General features: G+C 46.9%; 1 protein-coding gene across 3 annotated transcripts in view; it reads left to right on the plus strand.

Annotated features, from left to right (window-relative positions):
- The window catches only part of LOC134024531 (pleckstrin homology domain-containing family G member 1), a 45,057-nt gene that overhangs the window by 11,460 nt on the left and 14,467 nt on the right, over positions 1-19,130 (plus strand). Inside the window, exons 1-4 of one of the 3 annotated variants that reach the window (XM_062467012.1) lie at positions 1-96; positions 15,066-15,637; positions 18,234-18,334; positions 18,719-18,788. In XM_062467012.1, the coding sequence (XP_062322996.1) occupies positions 15,212-15,637; positions 18,234-18,334; positions 18,719-18,788 (597 nt within the window). In that variant the 5' untranslated portion in view covers positions 1-96; positions 15,066-15,211. Of the gene's footprint in view, positions 97-5,182; positions 5,697-15,065; positions 15,638-18,233; positions 18,335-18,718; positions 18,789-19,130 lie in introns of those variants that run through there. The other 2 variants (XM_062467010.1, XM_062467009.1) reach the window with 2 other exon arrangements.

Here is a 19,130-nt window from a genome sequence, read left to right on the forward strand (position 1 = left end):
GAACTTTTTAATGTTTCTGGGGATGGAAATAACCACTGAGAGGATTCTAGGATATCAGCGTTGGAGAGACTGCTAGGCGCGGGAATGGTCTCCAAGGTGAGAGAGAACTTTTGTCTTTGTATATGTCGTTTTAAGTCTTAAAAAGTGAAGTGAAAGTGAAACATCCAGATCCAGTATCTTTCAGATTGTGTCTGAAAACGGGGATGGACTTATACAGCATACTATAGATGTGAACAGCAACTATGGATATGAACAATACGATTTTTCAGCTTCAGTATTCTGAATTGGTGCCTGCAGTAAAGAAACAATTCTACTGACACTACTTCAACTTCCTAACCCTCTTTCCCAACACGGTAATGTCCAGACTGTGTTGTGTGGGTAAAGAAACAATTCTACTGACACTACTTCAACTTCCTAACCCTCTTTCCCAACACGGTAATGTCCAGACTGTGTTGTGTGGGTTTGTACTATGTGGAACTCCCAGATTTTCATATGAACATATAACCATAGTGGCTGTTCCTGCTGTGCTCCACCAACCACATTATTACTCTGCCAGGGGGTCAATTTAGCGTGAAGCTAATGGCCACCTTGGCCCTCTTCTCTGTCCAGGTAGTAGACTATCTCTGCCAGCCTCTCTGTGCAAGGTCACGCACAGGCATCAGTTACATTAAAAGTAACATTGTGTGTGTATGTGGGACAATGTATAGTACACTGTACTTTAGTTTTAATTGTGTTTCTAGTTGTTTCCTGTAGAAATGACGTAGAGAAAATATAGGCTTTCGGCTTTCAAACTGCTACCTGTGTTTCTGCTGAAATGCATAGATGGTGTTTAGTTTAAAGTGTAAAGCGATGAGTTTAATTTTGCTTCACAAAAAAAAAAAAAAACGTGTGGGAGTTAGTAGGGAATGGAGTGTTGAGGAGTTAGGGTGTTTTGCTGATGCAGATTTAGGACTTAGTATTGAGGTTGATGTTATCTATATTACAATCTCTGACACCAGGATCTCAGACACGAACTCACCTCTAAATACCAGGTGTGTGTACATGTGTGTTAATGTGGCTGTGGGTGTGTGGGTGGATGAGTGTGTGTCCTGTCCCTATTGTGAAAAAGCTAACTGGAGCACCCAGCTAACTGCGTCACGGAGAAAGAGAGTGAGAGAGTGAGAGAGGGAGAGAGGGAGAGAGGGAGAGAGGGAAAGAGGGAGAGGCAAGAAGAAGAAGCGAGGAAAAGAGTCAGAGACAACGCGCTGGGGTGGTTAGTAACTGGATTATGAATATCTGTGGTTGGTTGGATCTGTTACGTAATAAGAGAACATGGTGTTATTGTTTACATACTGTGCTTGGCCACTGGTCACTAGTTTTATAAGCATTAATGTAGGTTGCCAAGTGACTTTCACAATGAAGTGTTTGGAGGGATCCTCTCGTCCTGTTGTGTGTGTTTGTAGGAGTAGAGGTGGAAGACCTCCCCCTGCCTCCTCCCTCTTTGTTCCTGCTGAACCCTCGTCCTGCATTTTAATCTGAGGCCAAACACAACTTCCTTCGAAAGTTCCCCCACCACACACACACACACACACACACACACCCCCGTCCTGTAAACACAAATGTAGTCATCCCAGCCTCCTCTCATTCGTCCAAAACTGATCCTCTCTCTCTCTCTCTCTCTCTCTCTCTCTCTCTCTCTCTCTCTCTCTCTCTCTCTCTCTCTCTCTCTCTCTCTCTCTCTCTCTCTCTCTCTCTCTCTCTCTCTCTCTCTCTCTCTCTCTCTCTCTCTCTCTCTCTCTCTCTCTCTCTCTCTCTCTCTCTCTCTCTCTCTCTCTCTCTCCCCCGCCTTTCTTTTCTCTTACCCCCCCATCTTTGTTGTAATTTTCAGGGTCCATTAAGCTGGTGTGTCTGACAGGAATACCAAATGCACCTTGTTTGCCATGGCCACAGAGTTGTAAACAACTGTTGACAGTGATGTAGTTGGCTGTTTCAGTTCATAGATTCCATGTTGTTGTTGTTGTTTAGTCTGGAGTGAGCCCGTCCTCGTTGTCCTGTCTCCAGACCTTTCCCAGGGATCCCTGCTCTTATGTAAGCCTTAATTACGGCGACAGAATTCTGGCGGTCCGAACTCCCAACATTCCTGAAGCTGGTCTGACTGCTGATAGATTCTCAGCTCCCAGAACAGCGGGAGCCCAGAGCCAAATACACAGATCAATTAAAGATAAGTAATTGATGTTGCAGTCACTATTCTGATCCGATACTAATTAAGTACACCCCAGGTTTTATGTGAAAATGGTGGCTGACCTGGATATGGAACATGTCTTATGGAACATGGCCTGTGTGTTAGTAAATAGATTGACCTGGTCTGATGCTCCAGGTGGCTGGCAGGCCTGTATGGGTTAGGTTTATTTGATCTATGGTACAGAATACCTTCCAAGGCTTAACAGAGAAGAATCTAATAGCAAGCTCTGATTTCAACTCTCAATTCTGGTCTCTGTAAGTGTGAACATGGAAATGATTTGACTGTGTGGTTAGGTGTTTACTGTATGAGGAACAATGGCTAAACTAGGCTGTAATGTGTCATTTGTTGATGCTTGTAGTGCCTGAGGAATGTGGACCAGTTGTTTTCCAGAGTGAGTTGGAGCAGTAGATCTACTGGTGATCCATTTAACGGCTGACAGATCATAGCAGGTTCACTGAGGGGGGGGGGGGGGGGGGGCACTGTAAATACATTACCTCCCCCCGTTATTTGTCTGTTGGAAACATTAAAGGATTCGCCCTCCGTTTCCCCACCCTGTCCCACCCCCAAACGAGGTTGCCGTGGAAACACTCCACTCTCATTGTGATCGTCACAGCTGGGAAAACGAGGGAGCTGTCAGTGTGTCTGAGGGAGCGATTTGGTCAGCGACACACACAAACACACAAACACACGCACACAAACACACATCCAAACTGTGTGCCCACTGTAATAACAAGCTCCAAATCAACAGCCTCTCTGTTGCCTCCTGGTTTAGGGACATATGCTCAAGCACAGAGGAGAGAGCTTTTTGACACATACATTGACACACTCACACACACTCGTGTATATAATCACACACACTTATATACACTTACAAATGCGCACACTAACACACTAACGTTCTCCAAATGTTTTCAAGAGGCTGTACTTATTGAGTTGCACTTTATGATGTGTGAAAACCGCTCAAAGTGAGTGAGCGTGTCTGTTAAAGGAGGGGAGATGGGTACACTGTTTGCTCTGCCTGAACTCTACAAGGAGGGGACTTTATTGACAGACTCTCTCTACCTCTCTCTCCATTTCTCTTTCATTTTCTCTCTTTCTTTCCCTCCCCTTCTCCTCTAACTTTGGGGTGAGCACCGGATTGTTACCATAGAGACCACAGCCCAGTGGCCCGATCATCCTAGCAACCCCACAGGACCCTCAAGTCTCTCACACTGTGCCTGTGTTGTGTGTGTGTGTGTGTTGTTAGAGGTGCTTAGCATCTTATTTCCCTCTTCCAGCATTTTGCTAGCCTTGAGGTGGATCGAAGCCCTATTTTCACTTCCGTCCACCGAATGAAAGAATGAAATGGGAAAGCAAGGGAAAGGGATGTAGTGGTCATTAAGAGGAGCCCACATTTTTCAAGGAAATTACTTATAACTGTGTGTGAGAGAGAGAGATCAAGGGAATACATTATGTATCAGAGCAGAGTTGGGGTTGGGATTAGGGGGAGGGTAGTTGCTTAACAAGGGGGGCTCATTATGAGATGAGGGGTGGGGGGTAGTAGGAGTGAGTGGAGGGGGATGTGTGTGTGATGGAGGGGGGGCATGTTTGGGGTTAAGGTGGAGGTGTGTGTGTGTGTAAGCGGGGACAGTGTTTGGGGTTAAGGTGGAAGGGGTGTGTGTGTGTTTTTGTGTGTTTGTGTGTGTAAGCAGGGGCAGTGTTTGGGGTTAAGGTGGAGGTGTGTGTGTGTGTAAGCAGGGGCAGTGTTTGGGGTTAAGGTGGAAGGGTGTGTGTGTGTGTGTGTGTGTGTGTGTAAGCAGGGGCAGTGTTTGGGGTTAAGGTGGAGGTGTGTGTGTGTGTAAGCAGGGGCAGTGTTTGGGGTTAAGGTGGAGGTGTGTGTGTGTGTAAGCAGGGGGCAGTGTTTGGGGTTAAGGTGGAGGTGTGTGTGTGTGTGTAAGCAGGGGCAGTGTTTGGGGTTAAGGTGGAAGGGGGGTGTGTGTGTTTTTGTGTGTGTGTAAGCAGGGGCAGTGTTTGGGGTTAAGGTGGAAGGGGTGTGTGTGTGTGTGTAAGCAGGGGCAGTGTTTGGGGTTAAGGTGGAGGCCAGGGGGTCTTCATGGGTCGCTGGACCCTCAGTCCTCAAAGGGCCAGGCTGCTGGAACAGTCTGCTCTGGACTGCGTGTGTGTGTGTATGTTTGGCGTGCTGACCAGTGAAGGGGTCACTAATAAATAGTTACCAGGGTATGTCTGTGTGTGCATTTACTGGACGATTAGGGAGATTATTATTATTATTATTGAATGATCAATAAATTGGGGGACAACCCAATGGAACTCAAGTTTTTCTTCTGTGGAGGTGAGCAACTAGCAAACTGTCTCTCTCTTTCTCCCTCTCTATCTCTAACACACTTGTCCCGTTACCCAACCTTTCTCTGGCCTGGAAAGGAGCTTGACACAATAGACACTGGTGGTGGTGGTGGTGGGGGACTAGGGGTGGAGGTGGCCTTTTGTTTGAGTCGGCTCCCAGCTATTGATCCTGGGTAACCCTCCCACTATACTGTGTGTGTGTGTGTATGTTCTCTAAAGCTATGCACTAACAGCAGTGGTTCAGTGCCTGCTGTGCTCTTGCACAGTGTGAGTGCATGCAGACAAATGTACACCGTCAGACAGACGCATGCACACACACACACACACACATGCAAACATGCAGTGTGTCTCTTTGCACACGTGTGGGCAGACTTCAGAGTTCCAGGGAGGTTTGGAAGGACACATAAATGAGGAGGAAGATAAAAGGAGAAATGAGAAAGAGAGAAAGAAAGAGAGAGAGACTTTGGAACTCTCAGCTCCTTGTAATTTGCTGTGGGAGAGAGAGGGGAGGAGCCAGGGGGAGGGGAATGCCCAGGAGGGAGAGAGCAGAGGCCATTCCCTCTGACACACACAGTTTTAGAGAGAGAGAGAGAAATAGTGTTAGAAAGAGGGAGGGAGAGACAGAGAAGGGGGGCCAGTCTGAGTGACAGAGAGACAGAGAGCTTAGTGAAAGAAAAAGACTTACTCCCAGCAAGCCAGCAAGCCAGCAAGACAGACAGACAGACAGACTGAGAGAGCAAGGCATAGAGAGAAAGGAGAGCATGAAAGTAGGGGTCAGTTCTACCAGCTGCCCCAGGAACACAAGCGCGTGCGTTATTGAGTAGGAAGGATCTACAGAGAGTGTGTGTGTGTAGGAGCGACTTACGGCGTGTGTGTTGGTCGGGAGACGAGCAGAAGCGTATGCCTGGAGGAGGGCTTGCATAGGACAGAGAAAATGTGAGGAGGTTTTGTTGGGAATACTTCAGCTTTTGGAATACCAGCCCTCGGGAATATCCTTCTCCTGGTGGACATGTCATCTTGTCCTGGACTCCGGTTGTTTTAGAAAAACCCTCTCTGTCTCCGGTCTCCTGGTTTGGGGGCCCTGAAGTCACTGGCTGATTCCGTGTGAAGGACTGCCAAGTCACAATGCCTACAGGTAAACTGGTCACAAATGTCTGTACTGTAGGTTTAATCTCTGTCTGTCAGCTGTAATCTGAACAGGTATGATTTGTTTCTGTTTAGGAGGCTGTTTGGACCAGTGTAGTTGATATGAGGGATTTCTATTCAGTTCTCTGTCTCTTTATGAAGGTTTGGTCTGGTTGAATCATGCTACACTTCTGGAGAGAGTTTATGAAGTTTGATTAACAAGTCTGATTAACAAGGGTGCAGCATTGCAGTACAGTTTTGTCAATCATTCATATTTGGCAACTGGAACTATTATATTCAAGGATGTCTTGTTTTCTCTTAGTATCTCTAAGAGGATGGCTGGACCTGGTCATGTGTTGGACTGATGATTACTCAGTTTCAGTTTGTACACTGGTTGCCTGTGGGTCTGGGCATGGCTGTGTCTGGCCGGGGTAGAAGATCACCTCAGGTTACTCTGTTTACCGGAGTAAGCCTACTTGGTTAACACAAATGAATGACTTAGAGCTTTTGTGCATGCATGTTTTGTGTGTGTGTGTGTGTCAGAGGTGTGTGTGTTTTTGTAAAGCCTTCCCTGTAGTGCAGTGTGTGTGTGTTTCTATTGTGGGTCCTCAGCGTCATAGTTGGGGCCTGTTTGTTTTCTCACAGCTTGAGTTGTTGCTTCAATTCCAGCTTGTGCACTTATGGTGCATTTTTTCTGCATTGATTGCCGTATTTTTGAATTCTGTCTTTGTAAAAAATAAAATGTTCGTGATTCAAATAGTAATTGAACAACCTGTATTTCTTCATACATTGCTTGGGATAATGGCATCTGCCATGAAATGACTAACATTTAATGTTACGTTTATACACAGTACATTGACTCCTCTGTTTCATTATCAAATGGATGCATTTACTTTCTCTGAGGAAGTGGAATTTTAAGTTCTAGTTACCAACTCAACTTCTCTAATTGCTCATCTGTTAGTGTCAGTAGTATGTGTGTGCGCGTCGGTTTCCTCTCACTGGCTGTCTGTTTGATGGAGTGCTGCTTGGTGAGTGCTGAGATGCCATCCTGCAGCCTGTGACCCACATTGGGGCCTCGGGGAGAGAAGGGGGGGCATCGGGGAGATGGGGGGTGGGGGCATAGAGAAGTGAAGGAGAATGGGGCATGGTGAAGTTGCGGGTGTATAATTACTGTTTAGAGGCACTATGGACAATACCAGCCTGCGTTTGTATCCTGGGCCAGCCCTGGGACATCTGCCCCCATGGAGAGGTGGGAGAGGAGGAGGGGGGGGGGGGTTAGGGGGATAGGATAGACAGAATGGAGGCTCTTTGGTTTAGGATGAATTTCCTAACCACTGCAGAGCACAGAAGAAGGAGAATGATAGAAAATAGGAATGCTGAGACAGGGTGGTTTAGGAGAGGGAGGAGTGATGGCGAGCAGACACAAGACCAGCTCAGGTGTGGCCGTGAGTGGAGTGGCTCAAACCCGTATCAGTCTGAGAATGAGGCCAGTGTGTCACTCTGGGAGGGAGAGGAGGAGGAGTGGTGAAGGAGGGGGGGTGGGGGTTTAAGAGGTGGGGGCCAGAGGTCGCTGGGTGTTTCTGGGGTGTGTGTGTGTGTCCGAAAATAGGGGCGTGAGTGTGTGGGGGTTATTTTTCCCACAGTACCCAACTCCTGTAGATCATCCTCTGCTCTCTCTCACCACTCTTTCCTTAACCCTCCCCCTCTCTGTGCTAAACACACTCTACTAACACCATGGGAAACACACACCTCTGAGTGGCCAGATCACTTCTGGGAGGTGTAAATCTCTGTGTTAAGGCGATCGCTGTGAGATTCTCTTGTGTGTGTATCTTCGCTTATGAAGTTCACTGTGTGCTGCTTTTCTGCAATAGAGATAATGAGTTGACCTGTTTTCTGCCCCAGAACTAGCCAGTTCAGAACCAGTACCAGAGCCAAAGAGGCCCAGAGAGCATCTCAGGTCTCCTCTGGACAGGCCGGTCGTCATGTCCTCACATTGAAACACTATCATGCGATTGTTACAGCGTGTGTAGCTTATGCTGAGCCAAAGCATTAACTATGGAATGCTTCTCTCTCTCTCTCTCTCTATAACATGTGTGTAGTGTATAGTCCTCTCTCTCTCTCTCTCTCTCTCTCTCTCTCTCTCTCTCTCTCTCTCTCTCTCTCTCTCTCTCTCTCTCTCTCTCTCTCTCTCTCTCTCTCTCTTCTCTGTCTCTGTCTCTGTCTCTGTCTCTGTCTCTGTCTCTGTCTCTCTCTCTCTCTCTCTCTCTCTCTCTCTCTCTCTCTCTCTCTCTCTCTCTCTCTCTCTCTCTCTCTCTCTCTGTCTCTGTCTCTGTCTCTGTCTCTGTCTCTGTCTCTGTCTCTGTCTCTGTCTCTGTCTCTGTCTCTCTGTGTGTGTGTGTGTGTGTGTGTTTCTCTCTCAACATCTGCTCAGTCACGCATGGTCCATGCAGTTCTTTGTTCGTCTGGTGATCTTTGCTCTGAGGTGTCCTCCTTCTCCTCAGACACTGGGCTGTAGTGGGAAATCTTGAGGCACTGTCTAAGGTCTTAGAAACTCAGGCGTGATATTCTCTTGGAGCTATCAGGCGGAGAGAGACTGTACGAGGACATGTGGTTTGAGCTCTGTCTCGCACACCTGTCACCTCTCACTCTTTTCCTGAGTTCATCAAGAGCAGGAAGATTACACCCAGGCTTTGAAAGAAATACTCTTTACAGTGTTGTCAACATCAACTGGATCAAATATGCATTTCTCTGTTGTGCTCTTTCGGTCTCTCTCATCTCTCTCTATCCTCTTTATGTCTTTGTTTGTCTCTGTCTCTCTCTCGGCGGTCTGATCTCTATCTGATTCAATCATGTTTGACGCTGTTGCCGTGCTGTTGCCACGGCGGAAGTAAAGATGTGCAGTAACCCCTAGTAACCCCTAGTAACCCACAAACACACCAAGTTGTTTTTAAAATGTTGACCATCTCAGAAGTAAACGAGCTTGATGGAATTCAAGTTTTCAAGTTTTTTTTTAATTGTCAGGTGCACAGAACAACACAAGGTCAGACTTGGCACAGAAATTCTTGGGACAAGACAACGCAAGAAACCTGGCATAACATAACATATAAGTACTTCTAGGACAGCACAGAGGGATGGACGGTAGCCATGACATTCATCAGACACCTGCTCACGTGAGAAAACATTGGGAAGTGATGTAGAAACGGAAGCTCTGTTGTGTTCTGTATGCAGGATGACATGTTAGTTCAACGTAAAGCAGGCTTTTAAGACGATATGTGTTCGTCTTCCTTAGCATCAGTACTTTTATTGGTTGATTTGTGATAGCTGATTAATTTTCGTTCTTGGTCACATTTGGATGTGTCCCATCACTCCGGAATGCTCTGGTAAGTGGGGAAAAAAGGGAGAATATTTAAGAAGGGGGGAAGAGAGGAAGAAAGTGAGGAAGAAGAGGAAAGAGGGAGGGATAGAGAGAGGCCTAGCTCACAGAGCCGTCTATTGTCCAGAGCTGAATCAGATGATGTCATGTTTGAGAGAAACTCTCAGTAGCAGGGCTCAGAATGAGCTTTAGAGTAAGGGCAACCCCCTTCCTCTCTTTGTCTAATTTTCTCACTTGCTCACTCACTCTCTTTTTCTCTCCTCTCTCTCTCCCTTTCTCTCTGTCTATCTCTCTCTCTCATCATTTCCTTTCCGTCCCCCCCCCCCCACACACACACACCTTCGCTTGAAGTCTGGTCCTCTCTTCATCCCTCTGAACTATCCTCATCTGATGGTTGAACCATTTAATTTTGGAGCTCTTTGTACGAGTTGTATTTTGGCGGGCCACGTGTGTGTGTCTAGGCTGGGGGTGGGGGGGGAGTAGTGATAGAGCCTTTGTGTGCTGTGAGATCTGATGGATGAAATCTGACTCTGTAGGCTGTATTGTGATCCAGAAGAGAGGGAGGAGGAGAGAGAGAAAGAGAGAGAGGGGTGGGGTGGGGGGGGGAGAAAGAGAAAAAGAGAGACACTGCAGCAGCTGCTCTATTCAAATCACAGAGAGACCGGCACTTGTCTCTCTCCTCTGGGTCTTCTGTTTACCCATTGGAGTCTCACACAGCTGGCTTGGGGGTTATTATGCCCCGTGAAGAGATACCAGTGGTTTACAGAGCTGGCATGACATTCCAGTAACATACTGCAAAACGACCTTATAAAACAGTTACTGGTACTTATAAAGTAGGTGTTAAGCAGTTGTAGAGTAGTTACAACAGCCATAGAACAGGTATAGAGCAGGTATAGAGTATAACTAGACCAGGTGTAGTACATGTAGAGCAGTCACAGTGGCCATAGAGTACTGCACTCTAGAGTAGGCTACTTATAAATCAGTTACTAAGAGGTTGTGAAGAAGCAGTTTTAAAACCGTGAGCCTTCATGAGGCACTGTTTAAACCAGCCGATCATGTGCTCTGTTTTGCACCTGGTCCAGGAAGTGGTTTGTTGACCACTTCAGAATGAAGTGCACTTCAGGACACCATAAAGTGTGTGTGTGACTGAAGTGGACTTGAGGGATATGAGTCATTAAGTCAGGCTAGACTGACCAGGTAGCTCCGACAGAAGTGGATTTTCCTCACAGACCTTTTAAAGGCAGACTTTTGAGCTACAGTTGCTTGTTAACTAGTAGAATAGCGCTTAATTAATCCCAGAGGGCAAATGGCACTGTTGCAGCAGCACAAGTAACAATAACACTGGATTGGAAAACAAATGACAATACTGAAATAAATGAACAATATGAATCAACAGTATACTGTAGTGCAAACAGTGAACATCATTATTTAGGTAACGCATCTACTTATGACTTACAGTTAGGTCCATAAATATTTGGACATTGACACAATTTTCATCATTTTGGCTCTGTATACCACCACAATGGATTTGAAATGAAACAATCAAGATGTGCTTTAAGTGCAGACTTTCAGCTTTAATTTCAGGGTATTTACATCCAAATCAGGTGAACGGTGTAGGAATTACAACACATTTTATATGTGGCCCCCCCTTTTTAAGGGACCAAAAATAATTGGACAAACTAACATAATCATAAATCTAATTGTCACTTTTAATACTTGGTTGCAAATCCTTTGCAGTCAATGACAGCCTGAAGTCTGGAACCCATAGACATCACCAGACGCTGGGTTTCGTCCCTGGTGATGCTCTGCCAGGCCTCTACTGCAACTGTCTTCAGTTTCTGCTTGTTCTTGGGGCATTTTCCCTTCAGTTTTGTCTTTAGCAAGTGAAATGCATGCTCAATTGGATTTAGGTCAGGTGATTGACTTGGCCATTGCAGAACATTCCACTTCTTTGCCTTAAAAAACTCTTTGGTTGCTTTCGCAGTATGCTTCGGGTCATTGTCCATCTGCACTGTGAAGCGCCGTCCTATGAGTTCTGAAGCATTTGGCTGAATCTGAGCAGATAATATTGCCAGAAACACTTCAGAATTCATCCTACTGCTTTTGTCAGCAGTCACATCATTGATAAATACAAGGGAACCAGTTCCATTGGCAGCCATACATGCCCACGCCATAACACTACCTCCACCATGCTTCACTGATGAGGTGGTATGCTTTGGATCATGAGCAGTTCCTTCCCTTCTCCATACTCTTCCCATCATTCTGGTACAAGTTGATCTTGGTCTCATCTGTCCATAGGATGTTGTTCCAGAACTGTACAGGCTCTTTTAGATGTTTTTTGGCAAACTCTAATCTGGTCTTCCTGTTTTTGAGACTCACCAATGGTTTACATCTTGTGGTGAACCCTCTGTATTTACTCTGGTGAAGTCTTCTCTTAATTTTTGACTTTGACACAGATACGCCTACCTCCTGGAGAGTGTTCTTGATCTGGCCAACTGTTGTGAAGGGGTTTTTCTTCACCAGGGAAAGAATTCTTCTGTCATCCACCACAGTTGTTTTCCGTGGTCTTCCAGGTCTTTTGGTGTTGCTGAGCTCACCAGTGCGTTCTTTCTTTTTAAGAATGTACCAAACAGTTGATTTGGCCACACCTAATGTTTTTGCTATCTCTCTGATAGGTTTGTTTTGATTTTTCAGCCTAACGATGTCTTGCTTCACTGATGGTGACAGCTCTTTGGACTTCATATTGAGAGTTGACAGCAACAGATTCCAAACACAAATACCATACTTGAAATGAACTCTAGACCTTTTATCTGCTCCTTGTCAATGAAATAACGAACTCCCATGAGGGAATAACATACACCTGGCCATGGAACAGCTGAGCAGCCAATTGTCCAATTACTTTTGGTCCCTTAAAAAGGGGGGGGCCACATATAAAATGTATTGTAATTCCTACACCGTTCACCTGATTTGGATGTTAATACCCTGAAATTAAAGCTGAAAGTCTGCACTTAAAGCACATCTTGATTGTTTAATTTCAAATCCATTGTGGTGGTATACAGAGCCAAAATGATGAAAATTGTGTCAATGTCCAAATATTTATGGACCTAACTGTATATCTGAGCTTGATCAGAAGGTATACAGTCATCAAACGTTATGGAAAGCAGCTGGAGAAGACGGACTGCTCAGTCATACTAGACAGGTGGCCCTTCTCTTGTCTGTAGTTAGCATGCTTCAAAGGCTACACATGACAGGCTAGCAAGTTAACTGAGACCAGACCCCCAAACCTAGACCCAGTCTCTCCCTTAGACTCCCAGTCTATCCTGCTCTGCTCTGCTTCACTGCTGTGCTTTGCTATGCTCTGTCCTGTTCTGGCAGGAAATGTAGAGCTCACAACCTAACTAATACCCTTCTCTAATCCTTAAATACATGCACACAGTTTCTCCCTATTTCACACACACTCCCACACATGCGCGCGCACACACACACTCACACACACACTCACACTCACTCACTCCCTTACACACATATGCAAAGGAGAAACTGTAGAAACCCAGAGGCTCAAGGTGGTAATTACAGATCACTTACACAGATCAGGTTGTCCTTAATCTGGGTTGAGGGTAACCCAGCCCACCCCAACTCCAACACACTCCTCACACACCCCAAATATGTGTGTGTTTGGATGAATATTGGTGTGTGTGTGTGTGTGTGTGTGTGTAGGTTTATTTGCTCAGGAAATAGGCTGGGTGTGTCCCAAACAAGAAGCTTGTAGGTGCAGAGGAGAGGCTGGGCAAACACAAGTTTGAAAATCTTTCAATCTCTTGTTTGGGTTTCGCTCCAAACACCAAACGGAAAGCCATGATTTCTCTGTGCATGCACTTCTTGACTCACAGTGTGTGAGTAACCGTATGACTGTAATGGGTAGAGGGGCATCCAGTAAACCCAATCCAGTAAATCCATTGGCTCCGTCGGCCTTATCTGAGGGGTGATAAATTAAATGCATTTAAGTTAAACACACATACCTACACACCCACACTCCCAGTCTGATATAGCCTTCTACTCAGCCTTAATCACACACACACAGCACATTACATTGTAGCAGCAGACAGGCAGGGGGGGAGGGAGGGAGGGTAACATGGTCTGAATCTTTAGCGAGACTCTGCCTCCTTTCTAAACAAATGCAGGAAGTGTTTTTGCTGCAGCTAACGACATGGAATAATATGTCATACGTCCGTCTGTACGTTCATTCATGCTTCATTGATGTGTGTGTGTCTCAAGCTCCTGTTTGTCTGTATGTGTACAGTGAGTGTGTACAGTGAGTGTGTACAGTGAGTGTGTACAGTGAGTGTGTACAGTGAGTGTGTATGTCTAGCTGCTGTGCCCATGCCCCAGAGGTCAGAGTTGTTTTGGTCGCTGGCTATTCTCTCTCCCTGATTGGGGATTGTTATAATGTAGGTCACTCTGGGAACAGTAAACATTGGAATCGCTCTCAGATCCCTGAGAGCGATCCCCCCCCTTACACACACACACACTCACACCCCTATACACACACACACCTCCACAAACATACACTTACCCCTATAAACACACACAAGTATGGCTTCATTTCCTGTCAAGACTGACTGATTCATTTGTTGAATTGAGAAACATGTCAACCTGTCCCAACTTAGAGATCCTACTTAGAGATGTACCTCCAGGCCCTACAGGTAAGCTAAGAGACTGAACATGTGTCAGGATTCTTTCAGCGTGTTAACGGAGGTCACGTTCAACATGCTTGAGGGCGTGGCCATGAAGCTACCAGATTACACGGGTCTGGTTAGGCAGCTGGTCATGGAGTCGGGCGCCACAGGAGCGGGTCTGGATGTCAGAGTTGCTGAAACAGCAGATCGGTACCTGGTGTTGTTTATCTGTATGAGAAGGACTGGCCTCTCCACCTGAAACACTGGACCTCTTTCCCAGCTCTCTCCGTTTCTCTCCCTCTCTCTCTCTCTCCCTCTCTCTCTCTCTCATACTGTAACTGTTTTGTAGCACTCTTTCTTTCTTTAATTGCTCTCTCTCTCCTTCTCTCTTTTTTTCTCTCATCAAAGCTGTCTTTCTTCCAAGAACAGTTACTGGTTCAACGCCAGAAACGGAGAGGAAAAAAATTGATAAACGGTTTAGAACGAGACCCTGCTTGTGTGGTTTCACCTCAACGGACCTGTGTGTGTGTGTAACAGATCTTTCCACAGACAGTTGTGTTGGCACCAGTCTGTCGCCAAAAGACCACCGCAGTCATTTGACACAAACACAAAATCTCTCTCTCTCTCACACACACACACACACACACACATACATACATACATACATACATACACACACACACACACACAGCAGAAAAAGGACTTCCATTCATGGCCCCAGAGAGGGAATATTCTCATCATTACACCGTTAATCTGGTCTTTAAACCCCCCTCCTTCTGTCTCTGTGACTACCTCTCCCTTTTGTCTATCTTTCTCTTTCTCTCTCTCTTTCTCTCATGGTTCTTTCTATTCTCCTCTCTTTCTCTCACTCCAGCTATCCTGAAAATGACTAATCTACACATACTGCTTGTGTGTGTGTGTACATGTGTGTGTGAGAGAGTGTGCTTGTTTACTGGGTTGCTTTGGGGAGTTTAGAACATGATCTTGGAGGCTGGCCTCCACAGTGTTGCTCTTGTTCGTTTCGATGTCTCAGTCAGCCTGTGGTCTGGCCGGCCTCAGAGCCGGAGGCTGGAACAGACCTCCACTGTGAGGACATGAAGGAGCTTAAGAGATGCTTCGCATGCTGTGGTGGTGCACTGATCAGTCTCAGTCCCAAGCTTTCATCCCTAACACGATGTTCTTACTGGCACTTAGTAGAACTAAGCCTTTAGACACGAGCACATATGTTTCTTTCCTGATAATTATAGCTTCATAACATCCCTCTCTCTCTCTCTCTCTCTCTCTCTCTCTCTCTCTCTCTCTCTCTCTCTCTCTCTCTCTCTCTCTCTAGACGACTTTAACTTTCTTCCGGATGTCCTCCCGCCTCTGCCGGAGATTCCGGACTCTGTGTCGGTCCTGAGCACCGCTGACACTCCGGGACGACTCCGCCACCCGCACGTCCGCCACGCCCCCCTGCGCTACTGCTCCGCCCACAGCATGGACTCCGCCCCTGACAGCGCCGCCGAGCGGCCAATCAGCTACGGCTCCACCTCCTCCTCCGCCTCCTCCAGGGACAGCCACTGCTCATTGGGCAGCCGCTCCGCCCTCAGCCCCGCGCCACACTGTCTCCCTGCAACCGAGCGGGATTCTGGGGCGATCCAGTTGGAGTTGATACCAACCCGCCAGCTTGAATGTGGGGATGAGGAAGAGAGGAGGGAGGGAGGAATGGAGACTGGTAGAGGGCAGGGCCGGCCGGGAGGTGGTCTGACCCCGACGGCCCAGTCGAACCCGGGGGTGAACACAGAGGGAGGGGAGAGCAGCGGTTCTGGGTCGGGGCCCGCGGTGCGATATGTAGACCGCGTGGTTCAGGAGATTCTGGACACGGAGAGAACCTATGTCCAGGACCTGCGTAGTATCGTACAGGTGAGCCACACAGTACCAACACAGTATTCAAACAGTGCCAATGCAGTATTTGAGTATTGGGTAATGTAGTTCCCAAGACAGTACCAACTTATTATTGAGACAATCGATCATGAAGACAGTACTAGTAATGCTGTAATAACAGCATGGTATGTTAGGAGGATATAGAAGTAGGAGCAAGTTAAGGAACAGAAGCAGCAGCAGGAGAAGGAGCAGGATAGGGGTGGGAAAAACAAGACAAGGTAGTGGAGGGGTGTGGGGGGGCAGGGGTAGATTTGGATCCATGCCCAATTTTCATTCTCCATATCCTACTCAGTGTCACTTCCTCTACAGGGGTTCTGAAGTGATGAGGGTCTTGATGTATGGTGTGTGTGTGTGTGCTTGTGGTGTGGGCGGCTTCTGTAAGAGTTGTTGTCACTAAGGAAATGGGGGGCAGGAAGAAGAGAAGGTAGGAGGGGAGGGGGAGGGGGTGAAGGAGAAGGAGGAGGGGGAGAAGGAGGAGGAGAAGGAGGAGGAGAGAGGGAGAAGGTATAAAGGTGACGTTAAGGATGGGATGTTTAAGCGTAATAGGAGGTTGTGAAACAACTTGGAAACACACTACTTCTTTACGCCTCTGTGATGCCAATGTCTTCCCTTTATCAATTTCCCCCTCTCCGTCCCTCCCTCCTTCAACCAGGAAAGGGAGAGCAATCTAGAAGAGAGCTTTAGAGCCATGATAACGATGTCTAATGTAGGTTAGACAAACACAGGCCAGAGCAGAGGAGAGGCACTTACCTTAACTTTGCTTTTGCTGCTGGAAGACCACCCTCACTACCCAAGACCCCTTATCAGATCACACAGAAACACATATACACACACACACACACAAACACACACGAAATACTTTCACCCAAGCTTCAGACAAAAACCACCATTAATTATATAAAAAATATTAATAATATTTGTATTTTCTTTAAGCCTCTGCCAAAAATAACTTTTTCTCTTGTTGAGATTTCTCCATTAATATTGTTTCTGCTCCATCTGTCAGCAACTGTCAGAGTTAGAGAAGCTAGTTCCGTTCAGTGGGTCTTTGCGTCCGCGTCCGCATTTAGCACCAGAGAACGCAGTCATTAAAACTTCTGTTTAGTGCACTCCCATGTGCCCTGCATGAACCTTAGTATCCATGTCCTCTGTAATTCTACCCATAGTACTTTGCCTGTTTCAGAGGAAGGAGGCGTGAAGGCCCAAACACAAATATTTACCCAGACTGCTGTGGGCTCACCTGTGCTCCATCTGTCAGCAACAGAGGGGTGGCCTGCATTCACATACACTATGTATTGGGGGTGTGTGTGTGTGTGTGTATGTGTGTATGAATACATAGCTCTTATATATAGTTACCTGTAGTGTGTGTGTGTGTGTGTGTGGGTGTGTGGGTGTGTGGGTGTGGGGGTGTGGGGGTGTGGGTGTGTGGGGGTGTGGGGGTGTGGGGGTGTGGGTGTGGGTGAGTATACCTTCCATGTATAGTATTTGTTTGAACAAATCTGTGGTGTGTGTGTTTGTGAAAACATTGCTCTTTGTATCTTAGTTGCCTACAGTGTGTTGGTGTATATCTTCTTACTATAGTATTTGTTTGAACACTGATTGCTCCTTCTTGACGGGATCACTGTGCTTAATGGGCCTAATCAGTGTTCTACAAACAAACCCCTCAGATAAACCTGATCCTACCACACACACACACACACCTACACCCCCTGACCTGGATCCCAGGTTGTTTGACATGATCAGGAATGTGGGATTAGATTTTAGGGAGAGTCTTAGAGCTAGGGGGCTGGAGGGTCAGGGGGGCTCTGAAGCCTGGGGGGCCTAGGGGACTGGAGGGCTTGGTGGGGGGGCTAGAGGGCCTGGAGGGCTTGGGGCCGAGGAGGCTGGGAGGCCTTTACAGATTTCAGCTATGTTCTGAGCAAATTCAGAGGCGACTGGTGTGTGTGTGTGTGTGTGTGTGTGTGTTGTTGTGAACAGCTGGTTGCTGAGTGGGTGGGTCAGGAGTGGTCAGCTCTCTGACCCCTAGCTAACAACCCAAACCTTACACCTGAACCCTGACCCACGGCCCCCACCATGACTCCAAACACAACCCTAAATTCTACCCCTAGGCCTGCATTCTAACCCTGCTGCTGTCCTAAACCTCCTCCTTTTATTATGAACCCCTACCCTAAGTCTAGCCTTTCACCTCTAAATCCACCTTTATGTATCCCCTTACCCCTAAATCCCTCCTCCCCCCTGTATGACAATAGTGGTTCAGTCTAGAGCTTTAGAGCTCCCCCCCTCCATCATGTTGGGTTGAGTCTATCCCTCCCCCTAAGAAGAATGACCTCACCACTCAGTCTGATCTGATGGCCAGGGTGGGGCACACTCAACAGGGTTGGAGTGGAAACAAGGCGCGTGTGTGTGTTGGAGAGCTGACTCCAGCCATACTGTCCCTCTCAGCTCACTGCTGATAGGATTTCCCTTCTTTGATGTGGACCCCCACTGATCTCCTTCCCTCTCTCCCTCCTCTCTCTCTCTCTCTCTCTCTCTCTCTCTCTCTCTCTCTCTCTCTCTCTCCTTCTCTCTCTCTCTGCAGGACTACCTAGAGTGCATCAGTAATCAGTCTCGCCTGGGCCTCAGTGCCGAAGATAAAGTCTCGCTATTCGGAAACATCCAGGAAATCTACCATTTCAACAGGTATACACACAGCATACGTCACTCAAGCAATTACCTTGAAATAAGGAGAGTAAGAAGTAAGAGGTCTGATCAAAAGTCAGTCCAAGAAAAGTCAGAATGACATCATGCTTTAGCCATGCAACAATGGCCACACCAGTCCCCCTGTTCAACCTTACAAACTAGGAAAATGTGAACGCACACACACATACACAAAGAAAGTGACCTCTTATTTCAATACATGGAAGTATGTTGTGTGCTGTAACCTGGGTAGCACTTTCCCCAGAGGTTCTACATAGATTGTTCAGATCAAAGATTAGGTGGGAGAGATTCCTTATTCCTGGGACCAAATTAACTGACTGACCTTTGATGTGTGTATCTTTCTGTGTGTGTCTGTGTTGTTTTCAGGGACCTGCTTTATGACTTGGAGAAGTGTAATGCAGACCCTGTGGCCATCGCAGAGTGCTTCGTAGCCAAGGTAAGAGATCACACGCATTCACGCGCACACACACACACACAAGCATGTTGAGACATGAATGAACAGCTGTAAACTATAAACGCACATACACACACACCCAGGCATTCAGTAAAGAACTAGCCTTAACTATATAATTAGAAACTCCTAAGAAAATGGTGCATAGAGTATCGGGAACTACATGTTCACGCTGTCTGAAGTCTGAACAGTGTCGATGATGGAGGAGAGTAGGAGATGGAGGAGGGAGGGAGGGTAGGAGGGAGTGCGTGTGTGTGTGGGTGAGCATTTTTCGATAACTATTTTTGGTTTTCCCCGTTTCTGTGGCTCAGTCAGTGTGTTCCACAA

The sequence above is a fragment of the Osmerus eperlanus genome, chromosome 8 (assembly GCF_963692335.1).
Source record: "Osmerus eperlanus chromosome 8, fOsmEpe2.1, whole genome shotgun sequence".
In the NCBI taxonomy this organism is placed as follows: domain Eukaryota; kingdom Metazoa; phylum Chordata; class Actinopteri; order Osmeriformes; family Osmeridae; genus Osmerus; species Osmerus eperlanus.